The sequence below is a fragment of the Nanorana parkeri genome, unplaced genomic scaffold (assembly GCF_000935625.1).
Source record: "Nanorana parkeri isolate BGI_ZX_2015 unplaced genomic scaffold, ASM93562v1 scaffold588, whole genome shotgun sequence".
Lineage (NCBI taxonomy): Eukaryota > Metazoa > Chordata > Amphibia > Anura > Dicroglossidae > Nanorana > Nanorana parkeri.
Window position 1 is genome coordinate 921,425 of NW_017306856.1, and position 16,794 is coordinate 938,218.

The 16,794-nt window shown below is 46.6% G+C and overlaps 1 protein-coding gene across 1 annotated transcript in view; it reads right to left on the reverse strand.

Moving 5' to 3' along the window:
* Positions 1–9,892: 9,892 nt before the first annotated feature.
* The window catches only part of LOC108791973 (cytochrome P450 2C29-like), an 18,237-nt gene continuing 11,335 nt past the window's right edge, over positions 9,893–16,794 (reverse strand). Inside the window, exons 5-10 of the mRNA XM_018562623.1 lie at positions 16,107–16,267; positions 14,291–14,464; positions 13,953–14,094; positions 12,477–12,664; positions 11,278–11,419; positions 9,893–10,091 (exon numbers count right to left, since the gene is read on the reverse strand). Coding sequence (XP_018418125.1) covers positions 9,895–10,091; positions 11,278–11,419; positions 12,477–12,664; positions 13,953–14,094; positions 14,291–14,464; positions 16,107–16,267 — 1,004 coding nt within the window. The 3' untranslated portion in view covers positions 9,893–9,894. The remainder of the gene's footprint in view (positions 10,092–11,277; positions 11,420–12,476; positions 12,665–13,952; positions 14,095–14,290; positions 14,465–16,106; positions 16,268–16,794) is intronic.

A 16,794-nucleotide genomic window follows, 5' to 3' on the forward strand; every position in this document is an offset into this window, starting at 1 on the left:
CTTCCTAGTAGACAAAGACACCAACATCAACTGTTGCAGTGGCCAATATTCCTCCCTCTATATAGTCCATGTTCACCTCTTTGCAAACACAACTCTGACTCAGTTAGATTTCACAATTCTTTACTCTGCATTGTCTCAAACTTTTCATGCTGCACATTGACATCATTGGTTAGTGTAACTGGTGCCCCCCCCCCTGAAGGAATGACTCACATAGGAGAGACAACAAAATCTCTCAACAAATAAATGACCAACATATGAGTGTAAATTCCACAAAAATGGATGCTATTTCCAGAACCATGAGGAGTGAAATAGGTCATTAACGTCAAACTGGAACAACCATCTCATGGACTTCGACTCAGCCGATCCTACATCTGGATCAGCTGAGCCGACAGCCCCTATTCACATAGGTACCGCCGTGGTAACGAGCAGAATAGCAAATCAATGAAAATAGTTTTTTTTTAAAGTTCAAAAAAAATATTTAAAAAAATGGAGTTAGGGTTGCCACCTGTCCGGGATTCACCTGGACAGTCTGGGTTTGGAATCCTGTGCTCGGGTGTCAGCCCACCTCACCCCAGGGCACATTATTTTCACCAAACTTGTAGCTAGAGACGTAGCATACCTCGCTCCAGTCGCCGAGTCCCTCAGCTCTCCATCCCTTTGTTTCTCTCCTCCGTGGCTGGGACTGGTGGGAGGAAGTGACATCGGGGACTCGGGAGAGAGGGAGAAGTCATCCTCCGGCAGCCTGTTCTATCATTTCATTGGGCCCATGACTTCATTGGACCGCTGTCCGTCCGTGCAAGCGCACTGAGGCACCAGGTCCAAAAGTGTCACGGACCAACATAGCTTATAAGCGTGTAAAGGGCTTGGCTGTCCATGCAAGCGCAGTGCGGAACCCCGTCTGTAAATCTCACAGACCAACAGAGTTTAGCAGCGGTGTTCTATGCAGAACTCTAACCAACTACCACGCATGCTGCAGTTAGTCTTGACATATACAGTATATATATATATACTGTAACCACTGAACCATCACGTTCTCAAACAATTCATCCCCACACAGCTCCCTCCTCATGTATCACTGGCCCCTCCCTTGTAGATTGTAAGCCCTCAGGGGCAGGGCCCTCCTTACCATCTTGTCTTGAATTGTATTGTGATTGTAATGTCTTCCTTATAATGTACAGCGCTGCGCAAACTGTTGGCGCTATATGAATCCTGTATAATAATAATAGTCTGTCATAGTTCTGGATAGAATCCCGCTGCTAAACTCTGTTGGTCTGTGAGATTTACAGATGGGGTGCCGCTCTGCGCTCGCGTGGTCAGCCAAGCCCTTCACACGCCCCCGCTCACAGCCCCGGAAGTCCGATGAAGTCACGGGTCGATGAAATGATAGAACACCGGCTCCACCACTCGCGTTCGTCTCACTGACTGAGTCTCTACTAACTAAAATATCAATTGAAAAGGGGGGGGGAGGGGGGTGGTTAGTGTTGCACATAAAACATGCCCCTATAAAAAAAATGCAACAGGTAACCCATGACATCTTTTGTGGGGAACATCTTTTATGTGCAATAGTACAGATCGTCCAATACAGATGTCACCAGCACCAAGATTCCATGTTAGTGAAAAATCAATTTATCCATTTTATTGAAGGGGACCCTACGCGGCCCCGAAAGCGCTTGTCGTTTGAATGACAACTATCAATAAAATGGATTTGCACTAACATGGAATCTTGTGCTGGTGTGCTGATGACATCTGTATAGGAGTTCTGTTGTGAGCGGTTCCATCCGCAGTCATCACAAGAACCCGTTATTTATGGGATATATGATAAGGAGTGCGGCAAGGTATAAGGATAGATACTGCTTTGTATAGTACATATCTGGGGACCTGTGGCACACTGGCATATTATGGGGGCATGGTTTATGTACAGAATGTATATCTGGGGACCTGTGGCACACTGGCATCTTATTGGGGCATCTTTTATGGACAAAATGTATATCTGGGGACCTGTGGTACACTGACCTCTTATGGGGCATTGTTTATGTACAGAATGTATATCTGGGGACCTGTGGCACACTGACATCTTATGAGGGCATCTTTTATGGACAAAATGTATATCTGTGGACCTGTGGCACACTGGCATCTTATGGGGGCATCTTTTATGTACAGAATGCATATCTGGGGACCTGTGGCATACTGCCATCTTATGGGGGCATGGTTTATGTACAGAATGTATATCTGGGGACCTGCGGCACACTGACATCCTATGGGGGCGTGGTTTATGTACAGAATGTATATCTGGGGACCTGTGGCACACTGACATCTTATGGGGGGCATAATTTATGTACAGAATGCTTATTTGGGGACCTGTGGCACACTGGCATCTTATGGGGGCATTGTTTATGTACAGAATGTATATCTGGGGACCTGTGGCACACTGGCAAGTTGTGATTAACTCCATATGATCTGTGATACATTGTGATTAACTCCAATGTTATTTAATCACACAATATATGCGTAGTGTATACTTTACAAAAAATATTGCCGCGAGGCGCTACAGTGTTCGGGTTTGGCTTGAGGAAAAGGTGGTGACCCTAGGTGTGGATAGAAGGTTGGAAGATTTCTGCAATTTATGACTGCACTATACTGGGAGGAATTTATTACTTTAGCTGGTTATATACACAAAATGTCGGATGGATTTATGATCCAATAATATACTCAGCACCTTTGAAGATTAACGGGATCAGCTATATGTTAAAGTACACTGTAGGTGTTTTCATATATTGCACATACTAGTATTGTCCCGGGCACATTTATAATTTATTTATGATTATATTTGTATATGTTTTATGTCCTATGGTTTCTTGAATATTGGAATTCAAGACCCTTACACTATAGAGGGAGGATTGCATATAAGTATTTTGCACTATGTGCATGAGGGATCACATATGATAATTGGATTGGGATATATACACATACTGTACAGATACATGTGTGGCCATTCACATTTGATATTTAGTAGGGTCACGTAATAGTTTAGTGCAGTGCTGTTTCTATTTTTTAGAGGAGCAGCATTGTGACCCTAGCCTGCACCCCTGAGTTGGACTGCAAAAATCTCCCCTTCCCCCTCTCCATTACATAGAGGAGCATTGCTGTGCAGTTCATGGAAGATAGTGAAGAAAACCGATAACACTTTGGGATTTCGGTTCAGAACAGAGAAAGTTACAAGGGCACTGGACAGAAAACGGGGGCTTGGAGAAAACTAATGCAGCCACCACGTCAAGGGACCGGAAAGCTGCAGTATATTACATTGCTGTCCTTGGTTTTAGATACACTTCAAGCTATCTGTAAAAAAAATAAATCAAGGCAACTGGACTTCCTGTACGTTTCGCTGGTTATCCGACTAGCTTTCTTATTTCATAATTGAGAAAGCTAGTCGGATGACCAGTGAAACATCTTCAAGAACAATGCAGCAAGTCCAGTTGCCTTGATTTATTTTTTACAAATATACCATGACCTGGATGATTGAGAACCTTCACAGACATACACTTTAACCTGATCTTATGTATAGCTAAAAAATGCATTAAAAATGCCTAATTTCCACGTTTAAAGGGTTGTATGGAAAATGTGCAAATGATTACGGGGTACGCACAATAGGAAATGCTCCTCAGCTCCATCTAGTGGCCATAATGGTGTGTGAGTGGCATTCGCCCAGCTATACGCTGGGTGAAAGTTTCCTACATCTAACGTAATGATGTTATAAAGGTGGAGTAGTAGATACAGTGTGATGGTCTCATCCCTGCCTAGAGAGTACTCATTGTCATTACCTTCTCCTTAGTAGAGGAGGGACCCTTGAACACCCCGAGCGGTCGATCAGTACCTCTATATCTCCGTTACAGGTAGCTTGATCGGTCCTGACTGCATCAATTGGATTTGATCCTTGTGAACTGTTTGTTATATATCCTTCTTGAAGATCGTGCTAATGATTAAGCCAGCAGGACCTGTTCACAGTGTTTTTATACCTGTGTTTGTTTGCCTGCCTGACTAGACGTTTCCAATGTCAGGCTGCCTTCACACCTCCGGGTCAACTGAGCAAAATGTGCAGAGACTCTTCCTCTCGCACTCACCAAGAAAGGCCATAGATGAGCAGAAAGTCCCCAAGAGTAAGGTCAATGCAGTGGCTGAACTCTTCAACGATTCCCACCAGCGCTGATGGCGGTCCATGGGTAGTAGTCTACTTCTAAATAGTGGAACATTTTTTGGCACTTCAAGTCCTCAAACAGGAGTCCTTCTACTGATCAACTTTTGGAGCTTTACATGGACTTCTTCATCAGGCAAACAGTGACCAGTGGAGGGGATGATGGAACGCTCCGAAACCTTTCCAGATCAATAAAAGGGTTCCTGTTTGAGCATTAAAAGTGCCAGCGATGGTCCATTATTGAAGGCTTGTATGAGCGGCGCCATATGCTTTGTCATTGAAGCACAGGCTTTGTAACTGTTTGGAGCGCACCTTTCTTTCCTTTACATGTAGTTTAATAATAGATAGGGATGTGCTCAGGTTTGGACTAAACCTGGTCTGAAGCTGAGCTCCTCCAAACACGAAAGGAAACTCCTTCTGCTGCTGCCCCATCAGCTGGGGCTGTTGAATTCCAGCAAAGGGGAAGTCAACAGCCCCAGTAACATCATTGACCTTATTTGGCCACATGACTTTATTTGGTCAATGACATTTACCTAACAGGGCCATGTGACCATATAAAGTAAATGCGTAAGCACAAGCATCCCATCTCTTTGCTTATGTGCAGCTATATCTTGGAAACCGCAGGGTAACAGCCCCAACCCCTTTGACAGCCCCCGTCTTCCCGAGAATAAAATTCTTAAGGGTAACAATAAAGTCACCTCCACCCCCAGTGTCCTTTAGACTTGCAGTAATTATGTCTCCCACAATGAGAGGCTGCAGATTATTGTAGTAGCTCTCTTCATTCCTGAAGACACAGAAAACAGCAGGAGCCATGCTGGATGCTGTAACAGAGCTATCGCCATAGCGACCCAGGTGGCGAGTGAAGCCTGGCCAGGACCAGGAACAAAGGGGTCCCTCTGATGTCGTGCAGGCTGCCTGGGTTGCTATGGCATTGGAGGCTCCAGGACTGTAACTGGTGGCTGTGAGGAGGAACTCACCGCTGTCCAGATCACTGACAACCTTTCAGTGATCTGTGCAGCGGCGCGTTTCTCCTCACAGCCGCTGCTCAGTGACAGCCAGCAGCAGCTAAGGTGGAGGAGGCCCGGTGGCGGTAGTGGCGCTGGTGGAAGATGAGACCGGGGCCTGGTGGCCGAGGAGGCCGGGGCACGGTTGCGACGGTGGTGGAGGAGGAGGCTGAGGCCCAGCAGTAAGTTGATCAGGGCTGACAGGTAAGAGGTGTGCAGGGAAAGGGACCCCGACCAGCCCACCTGAGACCCTGCAGAGCCCACCATAAAGAGTCTATGGTGGGCTCTGCATGGTCACTCTCAGATGGGCTGTGCGGGGTCTCAGGTGCGCTATGCAGGGTGTCAGGTGGGTATGTAGGAACATCCTGTGTGAACTCAGTAGTGACACATAAAGTGGAGTGACTCTAGGCTAGAAGGGGGTGCTAACAAAGTTTGTCCCCGTTCTAGAGCCATGTTACTCCCATATACATTCCCTGCATCTAAGATAGAGAAGATGTAACTCATGTGTAATATATGCACTCCTCACATATGGTCCTCTACTCTCTAAAAACAAGGCCTTACGGTAGGGTTGTCACCTGTCTGGGATTCACCCAGACAATCCTGTTTTTCAGTCTTGTGTCCGGGTGTCAGGCCAGCTGACACCCAGAAACAAGACACTAAGTGCCGATGCCAGCTCTTTTTTGACAGATGCGGCTGCGGAGGTTCCCAGCGAGGACCTCAGGCAGCTGCATCTGCCTGAATTGGCATCTTTTTGTGAGCTGCGGGGTCCTGCAAACAGATGCAGGCCGGCCCACATATCTCCCCCTCATCCGGCCCCTTCCTGACATCATGCTGCCCCCTGGTGAGACCCCCAAACTTTGTACACAGCCCCCATAGCAAAGCCTGCATAGCCCACCTGAGACTCCACACAGCCCACCTGAGACCCAGCATAGCCCACCTGAGACCCAGCATAGCCCACCTGAGAGCCCACATAGCCCACCTGAGAGTCCACATAGCCCACCTTAGACCCAAACAACCATCTGAGAGTCCACATAGCCCATCTGAGACCCCGAATAGCCCATACTAACGAGAGTCCCCAAAGCCCGCATAGCCAACATAGCCCACCTGAGAGAATGCATAGAATGCATAGCCCTCCAGAGAGTCTGCACAGCCCACCTGAGTCTGCACAACCCACCTGAGAGCCTGCTCAACCACCTGAGACCCTGGAGACATCAGGGCGCCACCCCAGGAACAACACTGAGTATGTGGCTTCATATTATTTTGTATTGTTGTATCATGTATTGCTGGGATTTGTAGTCCTCTATAGCTGGTCTCCTTTACTCCCTCCCCTGGCTGTCTCTTCTTGCTCTTTCTCCTAGCTGCTTCTCAACCCCCCACCCCAAAAAAAATTGACCCAAGCAGCGCTAGAGTGCTTCAACAGTGAGAAGAATGTTCAAGACTTTGAGGTCATATTGTGTTTGTGGTCTGTGAATCCTTCTACCTGCCTTGATGGCAGAATTCTTTTAGAATTCTGAGAATTATATGGACATTCCTGGTAATGGTCATTGCTCCACAGTTCATGGCTCACAGTTCCTATTGTGTAAAATGTTTCCAAAAATAGAATTTCCAGTTGGAGCTTATCCTGAGTTAAAATACTGCATGGCATCAGACAGATTTGGTAACATTATTAACTCGGTCATCTACAGTGTCATTCACCTGTACATCATGTTTGTTCTACTCCCCTGCTAATTCCTTATCTCTCCTATCTTAACCCATTATATCCTACCCCCTTCCCTTGTTTACCTTGTCCTTTTTTCTAATTTTATCATGTCCTATGTAGTATAATGGGTATGTGCCATTTGTCACTGGTAGATTCTACCTTTAGTTATGAATTTAGCTTATAAAGCATGCTGTAGCAGTGAGACACCATCCCCAGCACACACACATTGGGGTTACCCTAGTGGGATCCCAACCCCAGCACACAATTTTCTTCCCTCTGAGATCCTTTCTCCAGCAAACGCAGGACAGTGAGATCCCACCCTCAGCGCACAAATGTGTCTTTGCCCAGTGACATCCCACCTCCAGCACACAGATTGGTATTACCTAAGTGGAATCCCACCTCTAGCACAAGCACATTGGTCTTAGCCTAGTGGGATCCCAACTCCAGCACACATCATTTTTTTCCCCTTGAAGATCCTTTCTCCAAACACACACATTGGTCTTTTCTTAGTGATATTTTACTTCTAGCACACATGCACATTGGTTTTTCTTCCATGAGATCCCACCCCCAGCACACACATTGTTTTTTCCCCTGTAAGATCCCTTCTCCAGCATACACATTGGTCTTTCCACAGTTCGAACCCACCTCCAGCACACAGATTGGTATTTCCTAAGTGGGATCTCACCTCCAGCACAAGCACATTGGTCTTTCTGCAGTGAGATCCCACCTCCGGCACACGCATTTTCCATTCTTCCCTCCATAGACTCCTCACTCTGTAGCACCTCAAGCTACCATCACACATATTGCATGATAAACATTGTGCATGTTGCTTTCTGAGCCTGGACACAAATACTGACGGCTCAGCAATCAGAGTGAAGCTCGGGAAGATTCTCATTCCTTTTCAGCAACCATAATGGAAGAGTAAGGGAGATGGTTTGTATGAAAGAATCAATATTGAAGTATTGTAGTCTGAAATTGTGTGTATGTGTAGTGGGGGAGTGTGTGTGTGGGGGGGATAGCTCTATACTCTGCACAACCTGGTCTTTGAGGTCTCTTGTTGACGGCACTAAGGTTGTGATAGGTCACCAGTTAACATTACTGTATATAATCTGTCCCCAATCAGTAGATGTATACCCCCTTGGTCATAGGTGATCAGAGACCATTCATCCAAGGAACATCTCTAGAAGCTCTGCATGTTCCTCATGTTCTTATGAGACCTGCATTTTTTTAAGACCACCAAAAACATGGAAAACATAAAGAGACACATAATGGTTTCTTTTCTGGCTGTTGTATACTGGCTGTTTTTCTGGCTGTTGTTTTTCTGGCTGTTGTATACTTTCTATTAAGTTCTAAGGACATGTAATAGGGAAATCCCAAACTTCTTAAAGCTGCGATTGGATGCATCTTTCATAATCTTCCGATTTCCATAGTGTTACTTTCATTACAAAGGACGTAATAGTGATATTCCATGATAGGTGTGTTAGGGTCTCTGCCCGCTTTTACTTTCTCTGCCCAATTTGTACTATAACAATCAACTGATAAAATGTAAAATTTATTTGGTGACAAATACATATACACAAAAGAAACATAAAATATCTTACATTAAGTATTCCACAGGACCAAATTATCACAATCAACAATCTGCACACATGTGCTAGACATAAGAGCAAGAAAAGAAAAACACGGGGGAAAAAAAAATCTACATTTGTGGAAATTTACCAATTTACATTGGTGGTCAAAGGCAATATCCCCTTACATTGCTGGTCAGTGGATAAGTGGCCCCTTACATTGGTGGTCACTGGAAGATGTGCCCCTTACATTGGTAGTCAGTGGAAGACGGGCCCCTTTACATTGGTGGTCAGTGGAAGAAGGGCCCCTTACATTGGTGGTCAGTGGAAGACGGGCCCCTTACATTGGTGGTCAGTGGAAGACAGGCCCCTTACATTGGTGGTCAGTGGAAGAAGGGCCCCTTTATATTGGTGGTCAGTGAAGTACATTTGCAGTCAGGGCAGGACAAGGCCAACCAAGGCCAGGCCTTGGGGCAGCAGGGAGTAGAGGGGCAGCAGGGGTGTGGAATTCCTATCTCCCGACGCCCAGGAAATACACTTCCGGGTGCCGGGCGGGAAGTTGTCTTCTACATTTAGCCCTGCTTTGGGGAAACAAAAAGCTACATGTACATCAGGGAAGCCTCCCATTTGTTTTGTACAAGTAATCCCGGTGATGTTGCCGAGATCATTTGTATGCAGCCTGCAGGTCTGCCATTCTCCATGGGGGGGTGGGGGGGGTTGGCCGGCAGGGGGGGCGCATTGAGGAACCTGGCCTTGGGGCAGCAGAGTGTGTAAATCCGGCCCTGTTTGCAGTTAGTGGAAAAAATCCCCCTTAATTTGGAGTTCAGTGGGAAAGTGCCCCAGTACACTGGTGGTCAGTGGTGTAGGCCCCCCTTACATTGCTGAACATTGAGGAAAGGGCCTCCTTACATTGGTGATCAATGAACAATTTTCCCCTTTACAGTAGTGATCAGTGAAGAAAGGCCCCATACATTGGTGGTAACTGGGAGAAAAACACCTTTAAATTGGTAGTCAGTGGAGAAGAGTCCACTTACATGTCCTTGAATGGTGTTTGCCTACCATTTTGTGAACATAACTTGGATTAAACATTTCATTAAGCATTTTTTTGCCTGGTCTATGGATGGATATGAGGGTGCTGTATTTTTGTTAGGAGTACATATATTATACATCTGTATTGCATGTCTATAATTTGTCTCTCAAGTAGTAGGGTGTAGAGCAGCTTTGTTATTTCTTGGCATTGGCTGCACTTCATATGTGTAACTATTTCTACATGAGTGGGGTCCCCGCCAAACATTTCTGACATTGTTTTTAATCCAATGTTTTAGAGACATTGGATTAAAAACATGCTAAAGTTCTACGTGTGTGGTCTATAGTTGTACTTGTATGTTGAGATCCATCACAAAGAACCTACTCATTTCGTAATGGTGTTTCAGGTTACTTGGTGGGCAATGCTCGGGGCACGGCACACAGCTCAGCATAAGACATAAGGTCACGTTTATTAGCATTCAGCCATTTGGAGTCCCGACGCTCGGTTCCCGGGGGCAGCTTGAAAGTGAATTTCTGGAGCAGGGCAGAGATGAGAAGGAAGAGCTCCATTCGCGCTAAACTCTCCCCAGCACAAACACGCTTTCCTGTAGAAAAGGAGAGGACATTTTATGCATTAGACAGAGCTAAAAGCCTCCTGTTCAATTGGACATCTGGTTTCCTGAGCCACAGTGTCCTCTATCCGATCAGTCATCAGTAAGGTCACAGTTATAGAAATTGAAGACTCAGCTAGCGACACCCAATTTTATAGAGGCCGCTATAGATCACAGAATAAGGGATTGGATTCTGGAGAGGCCACTATAGGTCACAGACGGAGGGATTAGATTCTATGGAGTCCGCTACAGATCACAGACTGAGGGATTGGAATATGTAGAGACTGCTATAGATCACAGTGGAAAGCGGAAATCACAGTGGAAAGCACACACACACCTGCCACACCGCGTGCACATGCCTATGCTCACCTTCACAGTCCGTCCCCACTGCTCCTTCTTTGGTTACAGCAAAATACATTGTGCTTCCAGGTATTGCTGCTGGAGGGAGGCTTCTGCAGGGTTCTGCAAATGGCAGCCTACTTTGGGTGGAAGAGAGCAGGAAGAGAGCAGGAAGAGAGCAGGAAGAGAGCAGGAAGAGAGCAGGAAGAGAGCAGGAAGAGAGCAGGAAGAGAGCAGGAAGAATGGGTGGCCAGTGGCCACTAAAAGCAAACCTTCTCCTGTACCGACATTCACTGTGGAGTGATGGACTGCCCTTCTTCCTGTTCACGCCTGTTATGTTATATAGAACATGAACAGAGATGGAAAGGAGAAGAAGCTGCCTCCATTCCCGGACCGTTGCCATGCTGAGAACGAGGTCAGTAAGAACTGATTGAATGAGTAAACTTATGATGGGAAGATCAATTCAGCCTTAATCTCCACCTACCTCCCTTAGTGCCCTTCAGCCCCCCTGCTTCCCCTGAAGACCCTGCTCTATCCCCCTGCGGCTGCATCCTCAGGCCCATTGATTTTCAAAAATTCCCATGTATTTCCATGACAAGATGGAAGATTGACATTAGAGCCCCATATAAGCTCCAGCAGGTATTTTACAGGGGCTCTGACATAGCAAGGTAGTACAAGGTAAAAGTATAAGGTGGTGAGGTGGGCCTTTTAAGAGACCTTGGCTCTTTCCCCTGAATGGTTGAGGTGACAGAGTAACTGTAAGAACTCTCTAAGAAGCCTGACCTGCAGAAACATGTGCAATATTACGGTGAAAAAAAGAATAATGCTGTGGATTTCTCACCTGCTGAGAACGGCATGAAGGCCACCCGATTGCGGAACTGGCCCTGCTCATCCAGGAAGTGCCCGGGGTTGAACTGTTCTGGTGTCTCCCATTGAGAGGGGTCGTTAAGCACCGATGACAGGAATGGGATGATGATGGTGCCCTGGTAAAGAGAGCCAAACAGACAATCTCATCATATAGTCTCAGGGCCAATGAGATCCTATTAGTGTCTGTGACAAGCTGAATACACAACTGTAACTTATCTGACATTTAAAGTCGGTACAAAGAGGAGGCGTAGAATTGTGAATAGGGAACAGGTACAAGGGCAGTATACTACATTTTGTTAAAGTAATTTGTAAAAAGTCAGAACGAACAGGCTGCATGACATCTAAATGGTAGCTGGCCATGTGCAATACAAGATAAGCAAGTGGCATGTGCCCAGTGGCGGAACTACCAGGGTCGCAGAGGTCGCAGCTGCGACCGGGCCCTGGAGTTCCGTCACTTAGAGGGGGCCCAGGACAGGAGGACAGGGGCCCCAAGTAACCACTGATTACCAGGATATTTAATATACTGATAACCGCTAATATCAGTACCGGGGCCTCTTCCTCCTGTCCTGGGCCATTCGTGCATCACGCTGCTCCCCTCACCTTGTTGCCGGGCGCAGTGTGAAGTACGATCCAGCCAATCGCAGCAGCCAATGAGTGGGAACCGGGGCTATTCCCTCCCCCTCATCACACAGCTGCCGACCATATAGCTGCCTATGTGCTATCGTAAGCTCCAACTCCCTGGGTATGAGAAGCCTGCTGCGGACATGAAGGGGGAGATATAGGGAGCTGGGAATATGAAGGGGACATGGGAGAGGAGAGTGTGGGGTCAGGGAGCTAAAAGTTGGGGACATGAAGGGGGAGATAATGGGGAGCTGGAGACATGGAAGAGGAGAGTTTTGGGTCAGGGATAGGAGAGCTGGGGTAATGGAGGAGGTAATGGGGACATGAAGGGGTAGATAATCCCCCTTCATGGATTCTTGCACCGCGGCCCAGAGGTCACTAGTTACACCTCTGCATGTGCCCATACGTCATACCCTATTACTTTCCATTTCCCTGCACATTTTATTGATCTTGGTATATCCTTTTATTTTTTTCAGCTTGGTCACATCAACATTTCCCTTCTTATCCGTACAGTCTGGCAAATATGGCCTGGCCTATATCATAGTCATATACCTTCGGGAGGGTGTATCCGCGGAAGTGCATGTCTTTGGTCACCGCGTGGAAGAGAGCAGTTGGCGCCAGGTCTAGAACTCTCTGTATTTCATGGATGGCGGCATTGGTGTATGCCAGTTGTGGTCTGTCTTCTATCCCAGGAAAGCGCAGTGACTGCGTCACCTCATCAATTTCCTGTTGGACCTTTGCTGAAATGTTAAAGGAATCTCCTGTGAACATCTACATCAAAGGGAATTAGACTTTTTATAAGGTATACTTTGAAAATGAGTGCTTCCAGCATAGAGTTTGTTGGCCAATACTAGCCAGTAATCTCAGGAGTCCGGGAAGAGAAAGGGAGCACATTGTTGCAATGCTGGGTGATTACTGAATAATTAGAGACAGTATGAGTACCACTCACCCTATTCATCTATCCAATACTTAGTTACATTAAACCCTCAGATTTTTTAACATACAATACTGAAATGCGCTCCTTACTGTAATCCATGGTTGTTTCCCTTCTCTTTGCTGCTCTTCCTTTTAAATCTGTATCTCTTCTCATGCTGGGCAGAACTTCTGTTTTGCAGCAGACTGCCTTGTCTCTGGAATGGATACATGGAGTCTGTGTATAGGTTTGCAACCCGAGCCAGCACTACAGGAAGAGGCACTCAGCTGCAAAGGGAAGTCCTCCCCAAGCATGAGAAGAGATACAGATTTAAAAGGAAGAGCAGCAAAGAGAAGGGGAACTATCATGGATTACAGTAAGGCACACATTACAGTATTGGTTTATGTTAAAAAATCTGAGGGTTTAATGTCACTTTAACACTCAGAGGGCAATCAGCTATTTCCATGCAGTCAGCAAACATCTAACCATGTCCTGCAATGCTGTGCAGTGGTTGGCTGGAGACGTCTCAGGATTTTGCTATGTTAAAGAGATGCTCAGATGAGACATTTGATGGTCAATAGAGAACATGGCCAGTGGGTGGCACGAACCATGGAGGTATAAATAAAGTTTGTTTTTAGGTTCTCGACCAGCATCTAAATGTCTTTTATGAGCACTCCTAGGACAAACAAAATCAACTTGAGCTGCCCATACATTGGTCGGATTTTGGCCAATTTCTGCCGACGTTGAGAATGAGTGCTTCCAGCATGGAGTTCGTTTGCCAATACTAGCCAGCACTTGCTGGAGTCTGGAAAGAGACCGGGAGCACAATATTGTAACGTTGAGTGATTATTGAATCATAGAGAGTATGAGTACCACTCACACTATTAATTCGCCCGGTACTTAGCAACATTCACAGGGTTATTCAGTAAGCTGCCAAAGGCAGCCGAGTGAATAGCCGAGCCGAAGTGAAGTGAACCGAACACAGTTTGGCTATCCACTTCTGGCTTGTACCGCTGATTTCAGCCGTACATCGGTTCTGTACGGCTGCCTTCGGTCAGCCGAACATGCTCCCAACAGGTCATTCTGCATTAGGCAAGGATTGTTACTGATCTTACCTTGGACATCAGGATAGTGAGCGAAGAAGACCAGGCAGAATTTTAGGCTGGAAGCGGTGGTCTCGGAACCTGCTGCCAACAGTCCCACCACGACACTCAGGAGACTGGTGTCACAGAAATCTGGGTCCTCTTCATGCTCCACCTGAGGAGACATATGGGAAGGGGGGGGGAATAACGTCAGGAGCAATGAGCGAAAAGTAAATACTACAGCAGGGCTGCAAGGACCTTAAGGTTCATTATATATCTCCATCTATCTATCTATACATATGTATGGCTGATTTATGGTAATACGCTGAACGCCCAAAGATAATTCAAAATATGGGGTTTGGTGTAGGTACCTCTTTCATCTTCAGGAGGAAGTAATCAATCAAATCTCGGGGGGCCTCAGGGTTCAGAGTGCGTTTGTGCTCCTCGATGTACTTTAGCACAAAGTTATTCAGGTAGGCGTTCTCCCTAAAGATAAACTTGGCAAAAAACGGCAGCTTGAGGAGGAGCGGGAAGACGTTGCAGGCCTGAGGTAGAGGCAAGGAGAAAAGAATGAAATAATTACAGCATAGGTCATAGCAAAACCTGCTCATTTTCCCATGTTTTATCCCTTCAAAGACCTTGCAGGTCCAGGAACATACCTGGTGATCTTGCAGAAATGCTCTCAACTCCGAATCTACAAGTGTATGGGCAACTTTAGAATTGTCATCCTGTAACAGGAAGTTACTGGCAGGACCTCCAGGTCAGGGCTGTAGCTACCATAGGGCCGAGTGAGGCACTTGCCTCAGGCTTGCCTGAGAGGGGGTACAGCCAGGGCCGGCCTGGCTGTGCACGCTCACCCCTGTTGCCATGGCGAGCACAGGGCGTCATAGAAACAGGAGTGCCAGGCGGCCAGCACAGCCACGGCTCAGTAGGGAAAAGAGGAGCGGCACAGGCTCCAGCTTCTCAGATCCCTGCTGTTCTCCCCCGCCTGTATGGGCAGAGGCAGCGGGGATCTGATGAGAAATGGAGCGCTTCAGCCAGCTCCTCTCTCCTTACTGCTCGGCCATCCTGAAGGGACATCGCTCCCTCCTCCACCCCCCAACTGGCTCAGGATGGAGAGCGGACGTATCTGTAAATATCAGTGATATTCACCAATCCTCTGTGCAGAGCAAACACTGGAGTGATTGTTGATCACTCCAGTGTTTGTAAATAACTGGGGACACATAGTACTATGTGTCCCCAGTTATGAATGAACAGGAAGTGCTTTACATCACTTCCTGTGCATGCTCAGCGTCGGGTGACATCACACATCTGCTGGGGGGGGCACAATTTTCTGTTCTTGCCTTGGGCGCAAAAGAAGCTAGCTACGGCTCTGCTCCAGGTAATTAACAAAAACAATTTGCTTAAAAAATTGTACACAGTGAGGCCCGATAGATTTTGGGTTTACATGTACTTAAAGGAGAACTATGAGGTGAGTGATTTTCACTCAGCCTCATAGTTCGAGCCGACCTGTGACAATGAAACTGTCACAGGTCGGCTCAATAGATCGGGAAGTAAGCAAACACATATCGTCGCTCGCTCACTTCTTTATCCTGTCCCTGCAGAGAGCCGTGACTGTCACTCATCGCTCCCTGCAGCGATTCCCCTCCTCCCGTTTGATCCTCCAGCACTGACTGGAGGAACGAATGGGGGAGGGGCGGGTACAGTTGGCTCAGCTTGTAGATAGGCAGAGCCAGCTGTCAATCACGCAGATGGGCGACAGTAATGTCGGGATCCGTCCCGGCTGCGGCGTCTCAGTATACTGAGCTTTGGGTGACGGGAGGATGCTAGTTTATGTCCTCCCGTTACCCTTAGGAGAACTATGAGGAAAAACACTTACCCCATAGTTCTCCTTTAAGCCTCAGTCTAAACCCTGAAGATTACTGCAGGGTAATCCCTAAACCATCAATTTGCACCCAAAATTCTGAAGCCATCACTGAATTCCCACACAATGACTTAAGTGATAAAAATACAAAAACAGGAATAAAATTGTGTCAAAAAATGTTTCACAAGAAAACCTTGTGATATGCAGGACCGGGTTGGGTTCCTCCAGTGACCTCGTACCTGGAGGCACCCAGTTCATCATCTACTATTTTACAGTACAATGTGCCCCTTATGAGGGAGACCAACCCACCACTGATAACCTACCGTGTGCAACGTAGATGAAAAGTTCCTAATGTGTCGGGAGGTGTGGGACATCAGATCGTGTAACTTCGGGTTGCTGTAGTCAAAATGTTCCCCAAACAGCACTGAGCTGACAATATTCCCAACAGCGCTGGCCACGATCAGCAGGGGATTGAATGGTTTTCCTGAAATAAGGAAAGATAAATTATGTATTTTTTTGTTTTTACAATTTCTTTAAACTTGATATTGCAAGAAAAGAAAAAAAGGTTTAATTAAAACAGATCTTCTGACAAAACATTAATATAAAATGAATAGCCACTTAAAAAAATAATGTAGAAGAAATCAGCTTTTGTTGCATCTGTAAAAAAAAAAAAATAGATCAAAGGAACTGGACTTGATGTTTTTTTTTTTAAAAGACATTTTGCTGGTCATCTGACTAGCTTCTTCATTTCAGAATTCGACATTCTGAACTGGGAAAGCTAGTTGGATGACCAGCGAAACCTCTTCAAGAAAAATACAGCAAGTCCAGTTTCTTTGATTTATTGTTTTACTAGGGATGCACCGCTACCGATACAGTATCGGTGCCGACAGGGCCAGTGCTAGACTATTTTACGCCCTAGGCAAGACCAGCTACTTGCATCCCCCAGACTCCCTCCCACGGCGCAACCCCCCACCCCCCCCCCCACCCCAGGGGGGCTTCCTCTCCCCCACG